The sequence below is a fragment of the Bombus impatiens genome, unplaced genomic scaffold (assembly GCF_000188095.3).
Source record: "Bombus impatiens unplaced genomic scaffold, BIMP_2.2 scf_0814, whole genome shotgun sequence".
Taxonomy (NCBI): Eukaryota; Metazoa; Arthropoda; class Insecta; order Hymenoptera; family Apidae; genus Bombus; species Bombus impatiens.
The window spans coordinates 567,735-585,087 of record NT_177233.1 but is presented as its reverse complement, the minus strand read 5'-3'; the positions used below and the strand labels follow the sequence as shown (position 1 = coordinate 585,087).

At 28.9% G+C, this 17,353-nt stretch overlaps 1 protein-coding gene across 10 annotated transcripts; it reads right to left on the bottom strand.

Moving 5' to 3' along the window:
• Window positions 1-1,412: 1,412 nt before the first annotated feature.
• LOC100748586 (protein ECT2) lies at window positions 1,413-17,284 on the bottom strand. Of its 10 annotated transcripts, XM_033323133.1 has the most exons (19): window positions 17,009-17,237; window positions 16,735-16,939; window positions 16,343-16,634; window positions 14,673-14,883; window positions 14,445-14,580; window positions 14,143-14,352; window positions 13,868-14,014; window positions 12,506-13,786; window positions 11,891-12,025; window positions 11,582-11,831; window positions 11,174-11,301; window positions 10,681-11,077; window positions 9,937-10,377; window positions 9,510-9,664; window positions 9,341-9,426; window positions 8,643-8,735; window positions 7,260-7,434; window positions 5,790-5,908; window positions 1,413-4,729 (listed from the first exon to the last, which is right to left on the bottom strand). In XM_033323133.1, exons 3-19 carry the CDS (start codon window positions 16,407-16,409, stop codon window positions 4,687-4,689), a joined length of 4,074 nt encoding a protein of 1,357 aa, XP_033179024.1. In that variant the 5' UTR covers window positions 16,410-16,634; window positions 16,735-16,939; window positions 17,009-17,237; the 3' UTR covers window positions 1,413-4,686. The 10 variants fall into 10 exon arrangements, with proteins under 10 accessions (XP_033179024.1, XP_012245922.1, XP_012245919.1 ...); XM_012390499.3 differs by having other exon boundaries at window positions 16,343-16,939; window positions 17,161-17,284; XM_012390496.3 differs by having other exon boundaries at window positions 16,343-16,939.
• Between the last annotated feature and the right edge of the window lie 69 nt (window positions 17,285-17,353).

Genomic DNA, 17,353 nt, shown 5'->3' with positions numbered 1-17,353 from the left:
AACACAAGAATTCTCACTAACGTGATTCGTCCGTAATATGTTAATAGCTGTGAATATAGAATAGTTTAAATTATGATTCTCACCATTTTGAAGCAATGATTTGGTGTTTTATATTAAATTTTTCACATTCACGACAAACTCGTAGCAGTTGCTTCCTCTTTCGAATACGACGCCGCGCGAAATGGTACAATTTCAAATTTTTATTAAAAAATTTACCACCAGAGTGCGCTTAGTTCAGGAACGTATCACGTAGTATCGGTACCCGGATATTACTCAGATTTTCTAGAAATTTATTTCGATATCCGTCTATTTACATGGAAATACGATAAATCTCTATAAATTGTGTTAACATATTGCGAACTAGTCGTTTTATTGCTAGCTATTCCCAGGATATAATTAAATAATTTATCCTTAAATGACAACGATCAAAATAACGAGAATTTTTATGATCGGCTTGAAGCATTAGAATAAACACAAGAATTCTCACTAACGTGATTCGTCCGTAATATGTTAATAGCTGTGAATATAGAATAGTTTAAATTATGATTCTCACCATTTTGAAGCAATGATTTGGTGTTTTATATTAAATTTTTCACATTCACGACAAACTCGTAGCAGTTGCTTCCTCTTTCGAATACGACGCCGCGCGAAATGGTACAATTTCAAATTTTTATTAAAAAATTTACCACCAGAGTGCGCTTAGTTCAGGAACGTATCACGTAGTATCGGTACCCGGATATTACTCAGATTTTCTAGAAATTTATTTCGATATCCGTCTATTTACATGGAAATACGATAAATCTCTATAAATTGTGTTAACATATTGCGAACTAGTCGTTTTATTGCTAGCTATTCCCAGGATATAATTAAATAATTTATCCTTAAATGACAACGATCAAAATAACGAGAATTTTTATGATCGACTTGAAGCATTAGAATAAACACAAGAATTCTCACTAACGTGATTCGTCCGTAATATGTTAATAGCTGTGAATATAGAATAGTTTAAATTATGATTCTCACCATTTTGAAGCAATGATTTGGTGTTTTATATTAAATTTTTCACATTTACGACAAACTCGTAGCAGTCGCTTCCTCTTTCGAATACGACGCCGCGCGAAATGATGAAATTTCAAATTTTAATTCGTATTTCTGCCATCAGGGCGCAGAAAGCTCAGGTACGTATTATATTCTATTAGTACCCTGATACTGCATTTTCGCGAATTATTTTCATACAAAATTCTATAAATCATGAAAAAATTTGACCTGTTTTCTAATAAATTATATATACTATATTACAATTAAACACGAGGTTTTGTAGTAGTATAGATATCTTATCGATGAATAGTACTAATTTATGACGTAATTGAAACTTAAAATAAAAAAATGGGGAAAGGAAGGAAAGCAAACGCTTTAATTTTCGATTTACATAATAAAGAGTAAATTTATACAATCAATTACAGTATCATATAAATAGTGACGACTATACGCAACATTACAAGTATTACAATATTCTTACGCGTGTAGTAAAAAACATCATCTGCACTATACTACACTTACACGATACTTATCGTTAATATTTACAATGCTCCGAAGCGAGCGGAATTTCTCTCATTTTCATCGAGAAAAACGCTTAATAGCTCCAAAATGATTCGTGGAATCATTTGACAACCATAAAATGTCAAGATATTCAGAATATCAAGGCTTTTATCAGACATGCCGACAATTTATAATAGATTAGAATGTCTAACATGGTCCATGGATAGTTATGACAATATTTACTAGTTATTAACAGTTATTATTTAAACTAATAAATTGATGTTAAAATCACGAAAAATGAGTCTTTATATCATTAAAAACTTTATATAATGATCGCCAATGGAAAAGACTGTCTAATCTTTCTTGTACAAAATTTTCCATGATTACCTTTACATAGCAGTACATTATTTTAATTAATTTCATATTTTTTCTTCTGTTTATCCATGTACTATGTTATGAGAAGCAATAGATGACACTGAAATCCTAAGAATATAATATAAATTAAGAATCGAAGTACGAAGTGCTACCAGAGCATCCATTATTATTCAGGTGAACGTACTCACGAATGCAACATCATCAAATACAAAAATATCATCAATGAATTTTTCCTCACTTGACACCGAGAGATCTGTATTTAACGATCATTTCTACGCAAAGGCACGTTATTCGAGTAGACATTATGCGCAAGAATTAATATGGCAAGAAGTTTATTAAACAAGTCCTTGTAAAGAACTAACAGACTTTTTTCTACTTTCCTTGCAATTTATCACTTTTAATTTAGTAGATTTCGTTGATTAATTTATTCTTTGATCGTTGATAAATTATTCCCTTTTTCGCCAGAGCATTGAAGGCAATAAGGAAATACTGCTGATGATAGTAAGAAAAATTGCAGGGAATACAATTCGTTGTTATATTGGTTAAGGCACTAGATACAATTGACGCTCATACCTCATTACAATATCGATTTTCGATTCCGTAGCAAGTGATACAAACATATTTTTATGTTTGTAATTATGATATTGTTACATTATATTTATTTATTGACAATAATTTTTGTGCAAAAATAGTTTTGTATCTCATCTATATGTTTATTTTCGTATATCAAAAATAATCATTTTTATAAGCTTTTCATTACCAAAATTTCAATCTAAATTCCATTACAAAGTGATAAACACATTGTATGAACAAAAAGAAACTTTATCCACAACCTTTATTTGTAACTGAATAACTAATCAAACGAAAAGAACCTTTGAAACCTTCCGTAATTGAAGAAATATCTACTTGAGACAAGATTAATTTGTTCTTTCTTCACCTACTAAAGTAAATGTCTTCCAAATCTTACGATATTCATTTCATAAACTACTCGCACAGTTGGAATATTTATAAATATTTTTTGTATAATACGAATAGATCACATTCCTAAGTATAATATTACAATATGTTTCTTAAAAACAACCATTGTACACTTAAAAGATTGCAACATAAAAGATCGTGATTTTCATGTTTGAACCAGTACTCTGTCTTTATATGATGTCTATGATATTTGAAAACGAAATTTTTTTTAAAAGCTTTATGATACAGATCACAATAGAAAGTTGTTATACTTGAAAATATGTATAATCGATTATACAAATACTTCACATCTACGATCAATTAACGTAATACTTTATATTTGATAAGAATATAAATATTTATATAGTTCAAACAATAGCATATTTTGCAACCTAAGTAACCAACTATACATCGTAATATAAATTTGATAAAGTCAGTAACTACAATAAGCGTAAATTGATAAAAAAAAGTAATAGTAATGCAGACCTGCCCGCGGTCCGATACATGTATCAAAACACTTTTCCTATTCCATAATTTCATTATAAAACTACGATGATGGCCGTAGCTTTATATTAAGAAACGCTGGTATGTGAAAAGCATGTGACCAATATCAATGCTTTTAACGAATTTAAAATTTTACATCATTCCCTTCACTTCAAAGCTAGTAAACAATCTTCAACTTTACTACGAATGAGGGAAACTCATAGCATTAAGCGTCTTATCGGTGGACAGGTCTGTAATAATTTAATCCTAATAAACTATGGCTTTTTATAAACATATGTATAATCTAAAGTCTGTTGTTTTAAAAAAAAATATATCAATATATATATATATATATATATTGATATACGTTTCTTACTTTTCTTTTACCATATCTTTTGAGTTTATTATAATACAATTATATTCTTAGAAAGAAAAAGATAAAAACATTATACTGTACTGTTATTCTAAATTCGAGCTTCTACATTTCCAGTGATATTATATCATGTACAGTTTTATTCAATTTCGACATTATGAATCGTTTAAAGAAACTGCAATCAGAAAGATTTAAATTGGATAAGAGCAAACACGATAAACTAAAGACAGTATAGCTGTAGTTATACAATTCATATTCATAGTTTAAAACTGCAATGATACAAGACATGGCAGTTGAACAAAAAAAATGTATCGTTAATATTAATTTAATAGATTAGCATTACATTTCTTTAATTTTAAAAATGACGAATTATCTTCAATTTTAAAAACGACATATCTTCAGGCACTGCAATAAGGTCTGAGTACATTTTACAGAACAAGATTAAATGGCACAAAATTGATATTCGTACTTTCAATTCTAATAAAATGTATATAATAATAAAATTTGTGTTATATACCACTGAAAATATAAATGTTTTTCCCTTACTTTATCTTAATTTCGTTTGTCCTTCTAAGACAAGAGTTTTAATTATGCAAGTATGATAGATTAAAGTTAACGATTAATATGGTATTAGGTAACGTATATCGTTAATATATGGTTATAAAATTGCTTAAAGAATAATTGGCAATGTACAATTCCTTTTTTGTAAAATTCCTTATGGTTTTTCTATTGGCACATGACAAATTTTGTATTCATTTGCTGAAGTTTATAAATGTGCTCCTCCGCATTTACCCTTTGTATGAACATTTTACTATTTTCTGAATTTTGAAGATTAATACTTAAATCATATTGCAAAGATATATCTTTGCAACGATATTCATATACTTTATATTTTCACATAAACATTTTACTGATCCCAAAGAAAAAAGTATGGTATTGTTGCACACTACTCATGCCCTTCAAAGATCGGATTTGTCCTGCATGACTTCCTCTGAACAATTTCTGGAGGATAAATAAAGTAAGGTCAAAAAGACTATAGTATGGAAACATATATATAAAGCTTAGACAAATACACTAACTCTTTCTTACAAATAAAAGTCAAGTATGCTTCTAATTTTGTATTTCATATTGTATCTAACATCGAATAAATTTGCTAAGATTTCGAAATATTATTAACCGAGTTGGTGGAAAAGTATGATGAAAAAAATTATTGATGACAAATAATGGATAAAAGTATTCTAAATCGGAAAATGTAGCAAGCGAAGTTGCCCTGCAGCAAATCAGCATAAAAATGTAAAGAATAAAAATCTACTATTATTAAATAAATATGCATTAGTTAAGCTAAATATTAAATCATTATAAATGTTAACCATCTAATTAATGCTACAGGCACTAAATAGGCACAATTATTAGTATCATTTTGACAATACTTTAAAGTAAAACTAGGTACTTATGAATGATCTTAGCTTTAAAGAACGGAACAGTGGCGAACATTTGGTACAGCATGGACTGCAACGAACGATATAAATGAATTCTTTTCACAAAAACGTATATATACATTACAAGCACGGATACTAGCGAAGAACATAGAATCAAAGTGATTGTAAATGCAGCACTGTTTTTGCAAAATATGCAAATTGTGCTATATATTATGGTCGCCTTAAAACTCGCCTTAACCAATATGAGTATTTCAATCCATTACGTAAATTATAACAAGTATCCATAAATTTCCATTTGAATATTTCTGGAACGATGAAATTTCCACGACACATTTACATGCATTGTATTTAGTAATGGTAATCTTTGCATTGCGCTAAACATATATATATATAACACTAGAAATTTCAATCCAGTCTTTACATTCATGAATGAACATACCAATGTATGATATATTATTTACGTATAAGGATCTCGCATATATGTATATGTAAATGTTTTCCAACACTAAACATAAAGTGAAGAGAGTTTAAGGCACATAAACAATAGGCAAGTTGATCAAACATAGTTATGCAATGATAGCAAAAAAGAAAAGTTGCATCATTTCTGATATACTAATTACAACCTTCTTAACGAAGCCATACTGAGGGAACTGCATTTGGCCTTTCGTGTCGGCTGAACCGACATAGGTGCTACTAGAACATCATCTCTAGATGGCGAGCCTGAACCACCATTACCCAGCTCCTGGAAAGACACACGAATATCCATTTATCCTATTTATATATACAATTTTTCTGTACATATATACAATACCAGGAGGGATTAAAACAATACTGATTTTACATTAATCACATTGGATAAACAAAACAATTTAAACACTTAAACATTTAATTCACACTGGAAGCAAAACTAATAGAGAATAAGAAAGATACTTCAATATGAAAAATAACATCATGCAAGTTTGTAGGTATCATGAAGAAAAAATACTTCATACTTTTTTCTCATTGCAAATATATTTTACAAAAAATCCAAACAAAGAAGAAAGAAAGGATTCCAGCCTTGTTGATCTGTATAGCACGTGATAGATATATGTAAGCAGTAACAAAAAAAAAAAAAGAAAACGAAAATCTCAGTTAATACAAAATGCCTCTAATAGGGCAAAGTTAACTTAATAAAAATATAAATTTTTAGCTTTTCTAGAATCCATTTTAAGAGAATCATCTTAATCATGAATAGCATAAAATTAAGTTTCTCTATTTAATTTGTGACACGAAGTATTTTGATCCAGTCGAAACACTGTGTGGCGTCACATTCCTAAAAGGAATTTTATCTGTTGAAAGTAAAATTCTAGTAACCCTCCTCTCTACTCCCTTTCACGAGAGGAGACGTTAAATTGTATTAATATTTCTTATATATTCTAGAGCGAATATTAGTAAGCACTTCAATATTATAATATTTAGCTAATATTTAATAAAATAAACGCAATACGGTATACTTACGTGATAGAGTATACAAATTTATCCACTAACGTTATTTCCGCATAAGTAAAAAACAAATATCGTGAAAAGGACATAATTCGCACACACTATGGATGAATTAACGTATCTCATAAAATAAGAAACCAAATAGAACAACAAATTAAGATGAATATAAGAAAATGATGTATTATGTTGTATATACAATAAATTAATCTTCTCCAATATCTGCATAAATGTCTTAAAATAATGAAAATAAGAGATGAAATAAATTGTTTCAATGTTATAATATCAGATATTTACATAATATTTTTATAGAGATATACACAAGAAGAAAATATTGTAAATGGCAAAATGATTTTACAATTATGCATTCAAGCAAACTTCTATAAAAGCGATAGAAATAGGACGTGCAATTCGAAATTGAACGCGTTAATATTATATATATATATAAAAAAAATTTGATTAATATACTGAACTCATTTCAATATGAACAAATCAATATGAAAGAGACAACAATCTCCTGTCGTGAAATGAAAGTAAATAAGGAGAAAAGAAAAAAGAAATAGCATAAGCATATAATAAAGAAAGATGCATGCGATAATAAACTGTCAACTAACGTTAATATTGTTGCAACTAGCAAGCCGCATCTGTGCAAGTTGTTGACTCGCCGGAGTAAGGCTGTTAGTGGATCCGAATGGCGACATCATTGTTGACATTGCTCTCTTTAATTTGCTTGGAGTTTTATTAAAACTAAACGCCCTGCCAACTTTCATCCGAGTACGAGATGCGAACCTGAAGAAAAACAGTTGTTACAAACTCATTTAAATTTAAACATTTGGACAAAAAACAAAAGCAATATTGAAATTTTATTTTCCTTTAATAATTTACTCAAGTGCATAAACTAAAACGACTTCTTTCAATAATATAGTAATATTTAATATATAATTAAATGGAGGAAAATAAATTTTCAAGCAAACAAAGGAATTAGCGAACTTAAATAAAATCCCAAACCGTAATAAACCAGTTCAAGTAAATATTACACCATAATAGTTACTAATGAGCATGCAAAAATTGAATTATAGTAAGTAATTTTTTATTCTGTTCATGCTAAAGTATTACATCACAACTATAAATCTATATTACAAATGTAAGAGTAATAAATATAGGGCTTAATTGCAAGGTTACAGAGTCTTTCCAAATTATTAAAATCTTTTATGGCTTATAAAATAAAAAAAGTAATTATAATTCATTAATGATACATAATTAATACTAAAACTTGTACCACTAAGTAGGTGGTGCTGAAAATTTAACCCCTTAACGACTAAGAAAAATGGAAACTTAACTATATAAATAGCAACTATTTAGATTCATTACTCACTAAAAAATATATCTTTCTTGGTCCAATATTATAATTAATAAAACATAATTTAATATGCAGCAATTTACGTATATCAAAACTTAGAAAACTAAGAAACTGTAAACTTAGTAAAGTCATATAAAATATATCTTTACTTTGGTTCAATGTCTATTGAAAAACGTAAATACTGCATACGATCGTAGATATCGCTATATCACAGTCAGTAGTGCTACTAATTGTCTTAATTTAGGATTTTGTTGTACCATAAAAGCTATTACAAATCCTAAGGAGATTACATACAAATAAATAGCAAACAATTTAAAGCTAAAATGCCATTCAGTGTAATCACTAATATGTATTATTCTTTTATTAATCAACATGTAGAAAGTCTGATGTTCGTATAAAATATGAAATCATCGAGGGGTCAAATAAATAGATATTAAATATTTTAATCGCATATTAATGATTTTAAACAGGCTGATAATATTCAATATTATGCTTGAACTGGTGAAATTTTTTGTGAAGTTATTTAATTTTCTATATTTTTGCACTAAAGAATGCGATTGATTTATTTAAATAAGCGGGGAACAAAGGACCAAAGCGAGTAAAAAAAAAAGATAATCAGCCTGGTGCGAAAACTGACGGTAGTGGGACATGTAACGTGGTTTCACACATGCTATTGAGTAGGAACACATACGGGTCCATATACTCCAGGTAAAAATTATGAAATAGGCTCCTGCAACCAAACGAGTCGTCGCCCCATTATTTTTTGTTAACATGCAATACAGGAGAAAAACAGTTTAGAACGACTGATAAATCTTCCCCTTTACAAATATGCATATTTTTTCTATAAAAATGTCTACTTTATCGAATAGATTCATACCAATTTTTGTATAATATATAATACAGATATAGAACACGCAAAGATCTTATTTTTAGCATATCCTAAATATGAATATAATAAGAAGATTCTATATGAATATGTGGACTATAGTTCAGCAAAACTTAATAGCAATGCAAAAAAGTATATTATAAGCTAAGCTATTCTAGGAGCATAATACTAATTAATTATATATTTATCATTCTTATATCTAATAAATTTCTTTAATCTATTTATATGAGAAGATCATCTTTTAGAAGTGCTTCTCTACAAAAAACTGTAAGTACTATTTTTATCATATCTACAAACACCGTTTTTATCTTAAATAATGTTTCATTTACAATATAATTTCTTTCAATTTTTTTTTACAATAAAAAACGGACTTACAGTTATAAGAGAGATACTATCGTATGCGATGTTAACGATATACGACAGGTACCAATTAAGTTTCAACTACTTACTTAAATGCTTTACTTAATGTTCCTAATGCTACATCGCTTGTATCAATTTCAAGTTGATGCGAATCAAGACTTATCAGGAACGTATCCTGCAAATATAGAAATAAAAATACTATTAGTAATAAGCTGCAAACAGTAATAATATATAAGCAAGATGAATACTAAAACTTACCGCATCAGCTTTACACACTGTATTAGCCATTTGTCTACACAAGGTTCGTAAATAATTTGTCTTATTTACTTCCTCATCAGTAATTGTAAATGAAAATAATTTTTCCTTTAACTCTTGATTACTTCTCACCATTAAAGCAAACACTTTATGACATTCTAAAAATAATATACATAAAACAAAAAGTATATTTTTCATATTTGCTCTATTTTACTTTGTTCGACATATACATTTTAAACTCTTCACAAACATTTCATAAATCTTTACATGTACGAAATATTTGATAGTGTTATAAATTTTGTAATCATGTTTTTCTTATAAAATAAAAAAAAATTACAATAAAAATAAAAATAAGAAATTTATATCTATTACATATTTAAACACAATTTAGTTCATTATTAGTTTATAATATTGTCTGTTATAAACTTACCATCCGTTTCTCGGATATCAACAACCTTTTTTATCGTACTAAGTGATAACATCTTAATATGTTTATAGGGTTTTCCTTGACTTAGTTTAGTTGTATGCAATCCATTTGCTGTATTAGGACTTTTTAACGAATTAAAAGCCTTTGACCTTTTCTTGCATATTTCGAGAGTATCGGTAAACAAAAACAAAACTAAATGATCCCCACGTCCACTTAGACCCTCACCAAGTTCCATCACATCACATTTGCCAATAAATGATCGGTGTGAAGAAACTAAATGCGGTGGACAGTTGTCAATTTCGTTAAAAATATCAAACATAACCAATTGACCTTCAGTTTTTCTTTTATCCTCGTTTATATAGGTCATAACTTCTTTAATACTGCTAATTGATAACTCCAAAGCGCTATGATCTGGATTATTTTTATTTGTATGTTTAAGGATATCTGCAAAACATTAATATGTAAAGATATTAATTACTATGCAAAATTTATTACTATCTGAATTATTTAACTCGTTCGGTATAAGCATCAATTACAGTCGGTAATTGCTAAATCTACAATCGAGTGTCGACTTCGATTCACTCGCATGAAATGCATATGCATGGCAGAGTGTTGACTACAATGGACAACCGTAAATATATGATGACTAATAGTGATCAAATATTAGATAAAAGTATCAACCATGAGATAACACTGTGCCACAAACGATCAGAAGAGATAATAACTTTAATAAGTACGTATACTTGCCGTTTAATAACAAACTAATACTGGGTAACCTTTGTACTGGTTTAATTAACAGTTCCTTTAAACTTTGTCTGCCACATTCAGGTTTCGTCTGACAAACCTTCAGAAAAGCATGAAATCGTGGTTTGTTTTGATCACATTGATCGAGCATTTCCTTTGTATTTTCGAAGAAGTTGACATACGGTGGATACGCCTTGACTAGGTCGGGAGCGAACTTCAGAAATATATTACCTATACTATTGTCCTCCATCCAATGAGTAGTGCTGTATCTCAGTTCTTCCAACATTTTTTTATGAACTTCATAAATAGGTGGAAAATTGCCAAATATAATTTTAGCTTCTGTGCAATTTAATAACTCGCCAGTTGTATCTATAAGATCTTCTAGTGGAGATTTAAACAGCTAGAAACATAAATAATGTTACAAATATGTAATATTATATGTATAATGTTAATTTATTGTTTGTTTCAGCGTAATATATAATGAGACAGATCTTACCGTCATAATTGTACTGAGAATACCAACATAATTAGATTCTGTTTGTACTAATTCTAAGAAAACTTGATGACGCGGAGATAAATTTTTCCTAGAGGTGTCTGTATTAACAGCTTCCACTTCTGGAATATCTGGCAGTTATTAACAATTCAAATTTATATTATCTTCCCCTTCATATGGTTCATATTAGGTATTATCAATATTTAAATTATGTATATTGTTAGTATAATCGTGTTAAATGAAATATAAAAATACAATACTTTATTTAACAAAAGAAATGAACCACAAAGGAAGGGAAGATGTACTTAGTAGGACTGTTAAAAAAATATTAAAATAATTGTAATTGTTAGTTGTAGGATATTTTTAAACTACATCTATCAAATCTATAATTATGTTTTATAAACAACTAACCATCAAGTAATGGTTTGTCTGGACTCGTTGTACAATCAAGAAAGCTTCCACTAACACTTAAATGTCCTGCATCACTGATGCTGGATCGTCTCTTATGCAATGCTGGAGAATCTGCACCATTTTGAACCAGACTAGATAAAGTTTCTGCTAAGCGTTTACGTTTTCGTCTTGTAGATGCTGTACTTGGAGTAGCAGCTTGTTGACTATCACGTCTAACTGATACAGTTGGTGATAGAACGGATTCCAAATACTAAATGTAAAATAAATAATTGAGAATGAGAAATATATAAAATATTTTAATGAACTTACATCTTCAAATAAATATTCCTTTTCGTCAGCTGCACCCTCATTCTGTACAGACGTCCAAAACCACTCTGCTTTTACGATATGTGCTCTCACAGAAGCTAAATCTGGTAATGCATTTACGTTTGATTCATCTACAACCTAAGATAATAGTAACTTATTATAATTCTAATCTGTTTATATTTACCATGCCTAATTAATACAAACAAATAACGTATATATATATATATTGAAACATATAATACACAAATTTTATTTATTTCTTTTATAATATAACAAGGACATATGCTATATAAATTGTTAAACATTTATAAAGGACGAAATACTAATTATGCAATTTGTTATTACTACAGATTAAAGGAACACACTCTAATACATCACAAAAACAACACAAAATAACAATTCTCTATACTTAAATTACTACATCCTAGTACTATATATAACAAAACATTCATAAATAATTTCTCTAAAATTAACAATTTCTATTCTTGCTAATTATAAGTTTTTTTTTTAGTGTTAAAATACCCTAATAACCTCATCCCTACTTGTCTACAACTTGTCATTTAGTGGAGCAAGTTATTCCATAATTTAACATAATACCCATTAAAAAAATAAAAGTACCAAAGATAATGGTTTGTCCTTCTGTTTGTCCAATTTTATATGATCATCTTTCAGAATGTGACTTTTAGAAGACATATTTAAATAACTTTCATCTGATGTAAAAGAACTTCTTGAGCCATATTCAGAAGTTGATAATTTTGCTACCTTAGCAGGGATGGGCAGGGGACTAGGTAAAGGAGTATATTTTTGCTGTTGATGAATTTCTGGAATTTGCTTGCATGGATTAATAACCACATACTGTTTAAGCATTGGAGAAAAATTTAAATGACTAAGTTTTGACAAAATGGAAGAGTTCAGTTTACATGTACTCAAAAAACCTTTGTTTTTTGTCATTGGCATAGATGAATCATACAAAAGAGAATCATTAAGTTCTAAATCATGTTGTCTTAATAAATTAGGATGAGAATGCATTCTTTTTAATTTAAATTTTTCCAGAGAACAAATTTTATGAATTGTAATACAAGATTTAGCTTTTCGCCACTTGATATACCGTTTAGGAGATATAATCTTTTTGTTAAAAAAGAAGGAATTTCGTGCACACTGTGTATTCTTACAAAACTGTAACAAATTAGTTTTTCTAGTAGAATACTGCTTGTTTACATGTTGAGTAACCTTCTTTTTACATAATGTAGAAGAGTTAAAATTATATAACCCTTGTTGAGTGCACACATTTTTATTACCAGTGTTATAATTAGAAAAAGCATTAAATATATTGTTCTTAATTCTTTTATCATTACATAGAAATGAAGATGATGAAGATAAAGACATAGAATGCATATCCAACATAGTAGATGTAACAGGGAAATTGCTTTCTTGTAATGCATTAACGTCATTTGTTTGTATTACATTAGACATACTAACACCAGAATCAGCTCGTCCTATAGAAAACTCAGACATAAAAGATTCATCTGACAAACTTGGGTAATCATATAAATTATCATCCATACAAATTGCTGAATCCTGACTAATATCATTTAATATAGAATAAGCACACTTATTTTCTTTAAGTTCAAAATGTTGAGGAACATAAGAACAGAAACAATGTGAAAAGTGTCTCGTACTCAGTTTTTTGGTTAAATTTGTATTATTAACATGGAAAGTATGTGAAGAATTTATCAGTTTTGTGTTAGGAATGGTATTAGTGTATGGATTATAAAAAGTGAAGGAAAATGGTTTTGTTTTTAAATAAGGATATGGAATACAATTAGGATTTTTAGTATATGGCAGCGTGTCAAAAGTATTGTTTGATTTCTTGTATTGATGACTTCCTAAATCTGTTACCTAAAGGATGTATTACATATGTTTGTTTTACATATTTTATACTTTATGAAATATGTAAAATATTGTATTGTATAAACTTACCACATGTGTGCAATTTGGATCATCAATTTCTGTAGATTCACCTCCTTGTTGTTGTAAAACCTCACACATATGACGTTTCTCTTCATCAGGAAAACCAAAGAAACATACTTTTGCACCGAAAAATGGTTTTAGCTTATAAGTTGTAATCTGCACAAAAATAATTATATCGTATATTAAATGTTATATATATTAAATGTACCAACATCATTGGCAAAAATAGATAGTAAGAAATGAACAGTAAAATATTTGAATATAGTTATTAATATAATTATTACCAGTTCTTCATTATTTCCATAACTGGAAATATCGTCTTTGGCATTCCATAATGCTGTCACCCACTCCATAGACATAATAGGGACCCGAAATGTAACGGCATATCTATACTTATCTCCACCACAACAATTAGCAATGAGATGCGTCACCTTTGCACCCATTTCTTTCCTAATACTTCCACCCATATTGTGAATCATATTAATCAACTTGGTCTATGATATTAAAAATTAACATCATAATATTTCTATTATCGTAATATGTAGATCATAACCTACATTATATCAATTAATAAGATGAAACTAACCAATTCATCCTTTTTCCTAAATCCAGTAAACACTACTACTGTGCCTACCATGGCTTGTGTATACATTGGTCTAGTAATACTAGGTAATGAGTCCTTTTTTTCTGCCAACTGCAGAAGTGCTGTTGGTCCCAATATTCTACAACGTGTTAAATTAAACCAACCAAAAGTCAGATTCTTTTGATTATGTTTCAACATGTTACAAATTATATGAAATTAAATATGACAAACCTATGTGCACTTTTATGAAGAGCATCATATTCAGGTCCCTCGAACTTCTTTAATATAAAGTAAGTACAATATGATGTATCTTCTACATGTTCTAAACCATTTTCAGATTTGAGAACAGGTACGCTAAACTGCTGAGCAGCAGCACCAAGTGCAGGATCATCACCAGCTGCACCAATCAAGCATATCCTTTTCTTACGTGGTATAATCAGAGCTGAAATTTAAACAAATTTCCAGCTATCATTAGTAAAATTTAATGAAACAATGCTATCAATAACATTTTGGGTCAAGGTTTAATATTTTACAAATATTTCATCATTTACATAACAAAATCAATAATTTAAATTTAAAAAATTTATTTTTAAATTTAAAAAATTTATTTTCAGTTATAAAATATATTATGAATAAAATAATTCAAATTAAGAAAACTAAGAAAACTAAGAAAGAAGTAATTATTTTTATGAAATTTAAATTATTAATATGATATTATTGATTATTATTTATTTGTTTATAATTCGACAATAATTTCACTGTTTAAAATATTTTAAGGACCTAAAGTCAAAACACACAGTGATTATAGCTACAAATACCCAAATTTATGTGTGTATGAATCCTAAATGCAATAAATAGACAGGAAGGGCAATAAATATTAATGGCTTCTGTACCCATAGGTAAAAGGTGCAATAAACCCCTATTGTCTCATGCCTAATCTCATTTCATATAATTCCAACCCCTATTATCCTATATTATATTACAATAGAACCACAAATAATTGTATGTAAATAATAGCTAATCCTATACAAGAAATATGACTAGAAAATGCAAAGCTTAAATATTTTTCCTATATCCATAAACTACTGATACAGAAGAAATACTTGGGAAAGATGTACTGAAATACTTTTGATGATTTCATTTTGAAAAATGTCTCAAATAATTCTCTTATTAAATAATAATAAAGAGAATTTTATATCCATATAATTAATAATAAAAAATATTAAAAATGAAGTGAATATAACTAAAGTTTCGTAGAATAAGTAAAATATAAATAATTGTACTAGTAAACAATGAAAATAGTATTTAATATGTAAAAATTAAATTCTTCATTTATTTAACAAACAATCACTGACTGATAACATAAGTTTAATCAAAATATTTTTAAACGATATTGCTTTCAAATATGTGTCTATATATTCTATTAGTAAATAATGAAAATAATTCGTAAGATGTAATGTATAATAAATAATGTATCTTAGATGACAGCAGATGATTTTAACCTTAAAATGACACGAAGATAAATATTAAAGATAATTAAATTCAAAACAAGTATATAACGAACTGTAGGGAAGCTCATAAAGACATTTCGGACTACCAAATTTCTGACGTAATTTTGGAGAATAAGTCAAGGCCAATTTTATAAGAAACCGTTGACATTCATCCCGCGTAAAATTCAAAACACAATATAAAAGTGTATAAGAGAAGTAGAGGATATGATACGTCGATTTATCTATGGATCAGAATGAGTGACAGATATAAGACACAAGCATTGTCGCGTGAGTTTTGATAAAGAGTGAGGTAGGGTTAGTCCATACAGGTGCCTATGGTATATGCAACGATTAACAATGTAGATCAATAGCTAAACATAATAGTAAAGATGAAAATATTAGCGAACTTACGCTCGCTTCTAACTGCCTCTTCACTATTTATATCACTGATACTGCTGTGAACACTTTGCTCTTCCATTTTGGCCGTTAGTTACAACATCGTTCTTCTCGTACGCTCTTCTTCGTACTGATCATTGAGAGCGCCTCCTACGGGCTACGAGCGAATCCAGTGAGAAAAAGGACCCGGAAAAATAAAGAAGAGCAGAGCTTGATGGCACAGCATATAGCGCCCTTGAATCTTATAGACAAAACACAAGTTCAAATCCTGAACAGGGTTCCCTCAGGTGTATTATTTTCACGGACCCTACAGTACATAAGATTCCTCAGATCTATATATGTATACGTATACATGTATAAGCATATGTATATATATTTGGATATTGGCACCAAACGACACTTTTTACCATCAACATTTATTTAAAATCCATTATGAATATAACAGTCGAATAATCCACGGTTCTTCTGCTAAATTCGCAAGTGTCATGAAGTGGCACAGAAACGTAATTATCAGTAGTGCCGTGATTTTGCTACTTATCACCGTTTCTCGCTCGACATTCTTCTCGCATCTATTACTCACTGATTGCCGAGATTCTGTTTCTCTTTTCCTTCCTGTAACGAGGACACACAATAAATTTCACTCACTTCAGATTGCTATGCAAAATTCGCCTTATCTCTTACAAAGGGATTGATAAGTTCAAATTGAAATGAAATTTCAGTGCGGTATTAAACTATGATTTATAAGGTTCAGAAAGGATTACGTATATAAAAGAACCTAAGATGGGAAGCAGTGGTGTAAGAACATTTCGCAATTTTAAATATTGAAAACTAACAATAACTATCAGCTAAAGACAATACGCGCTGTTAACACTGCTGATATTAGTGTGAAGTTGATGATTATACTAGATCTCTATATATCACTGCGTATCGCGTAATACCAATTATTTTTTTACTACCGCATTCTTAAATTGCACAAATAACAGCAAATTGTAAATTATATAATGTTTAATTTGACAAGGGCGCAAT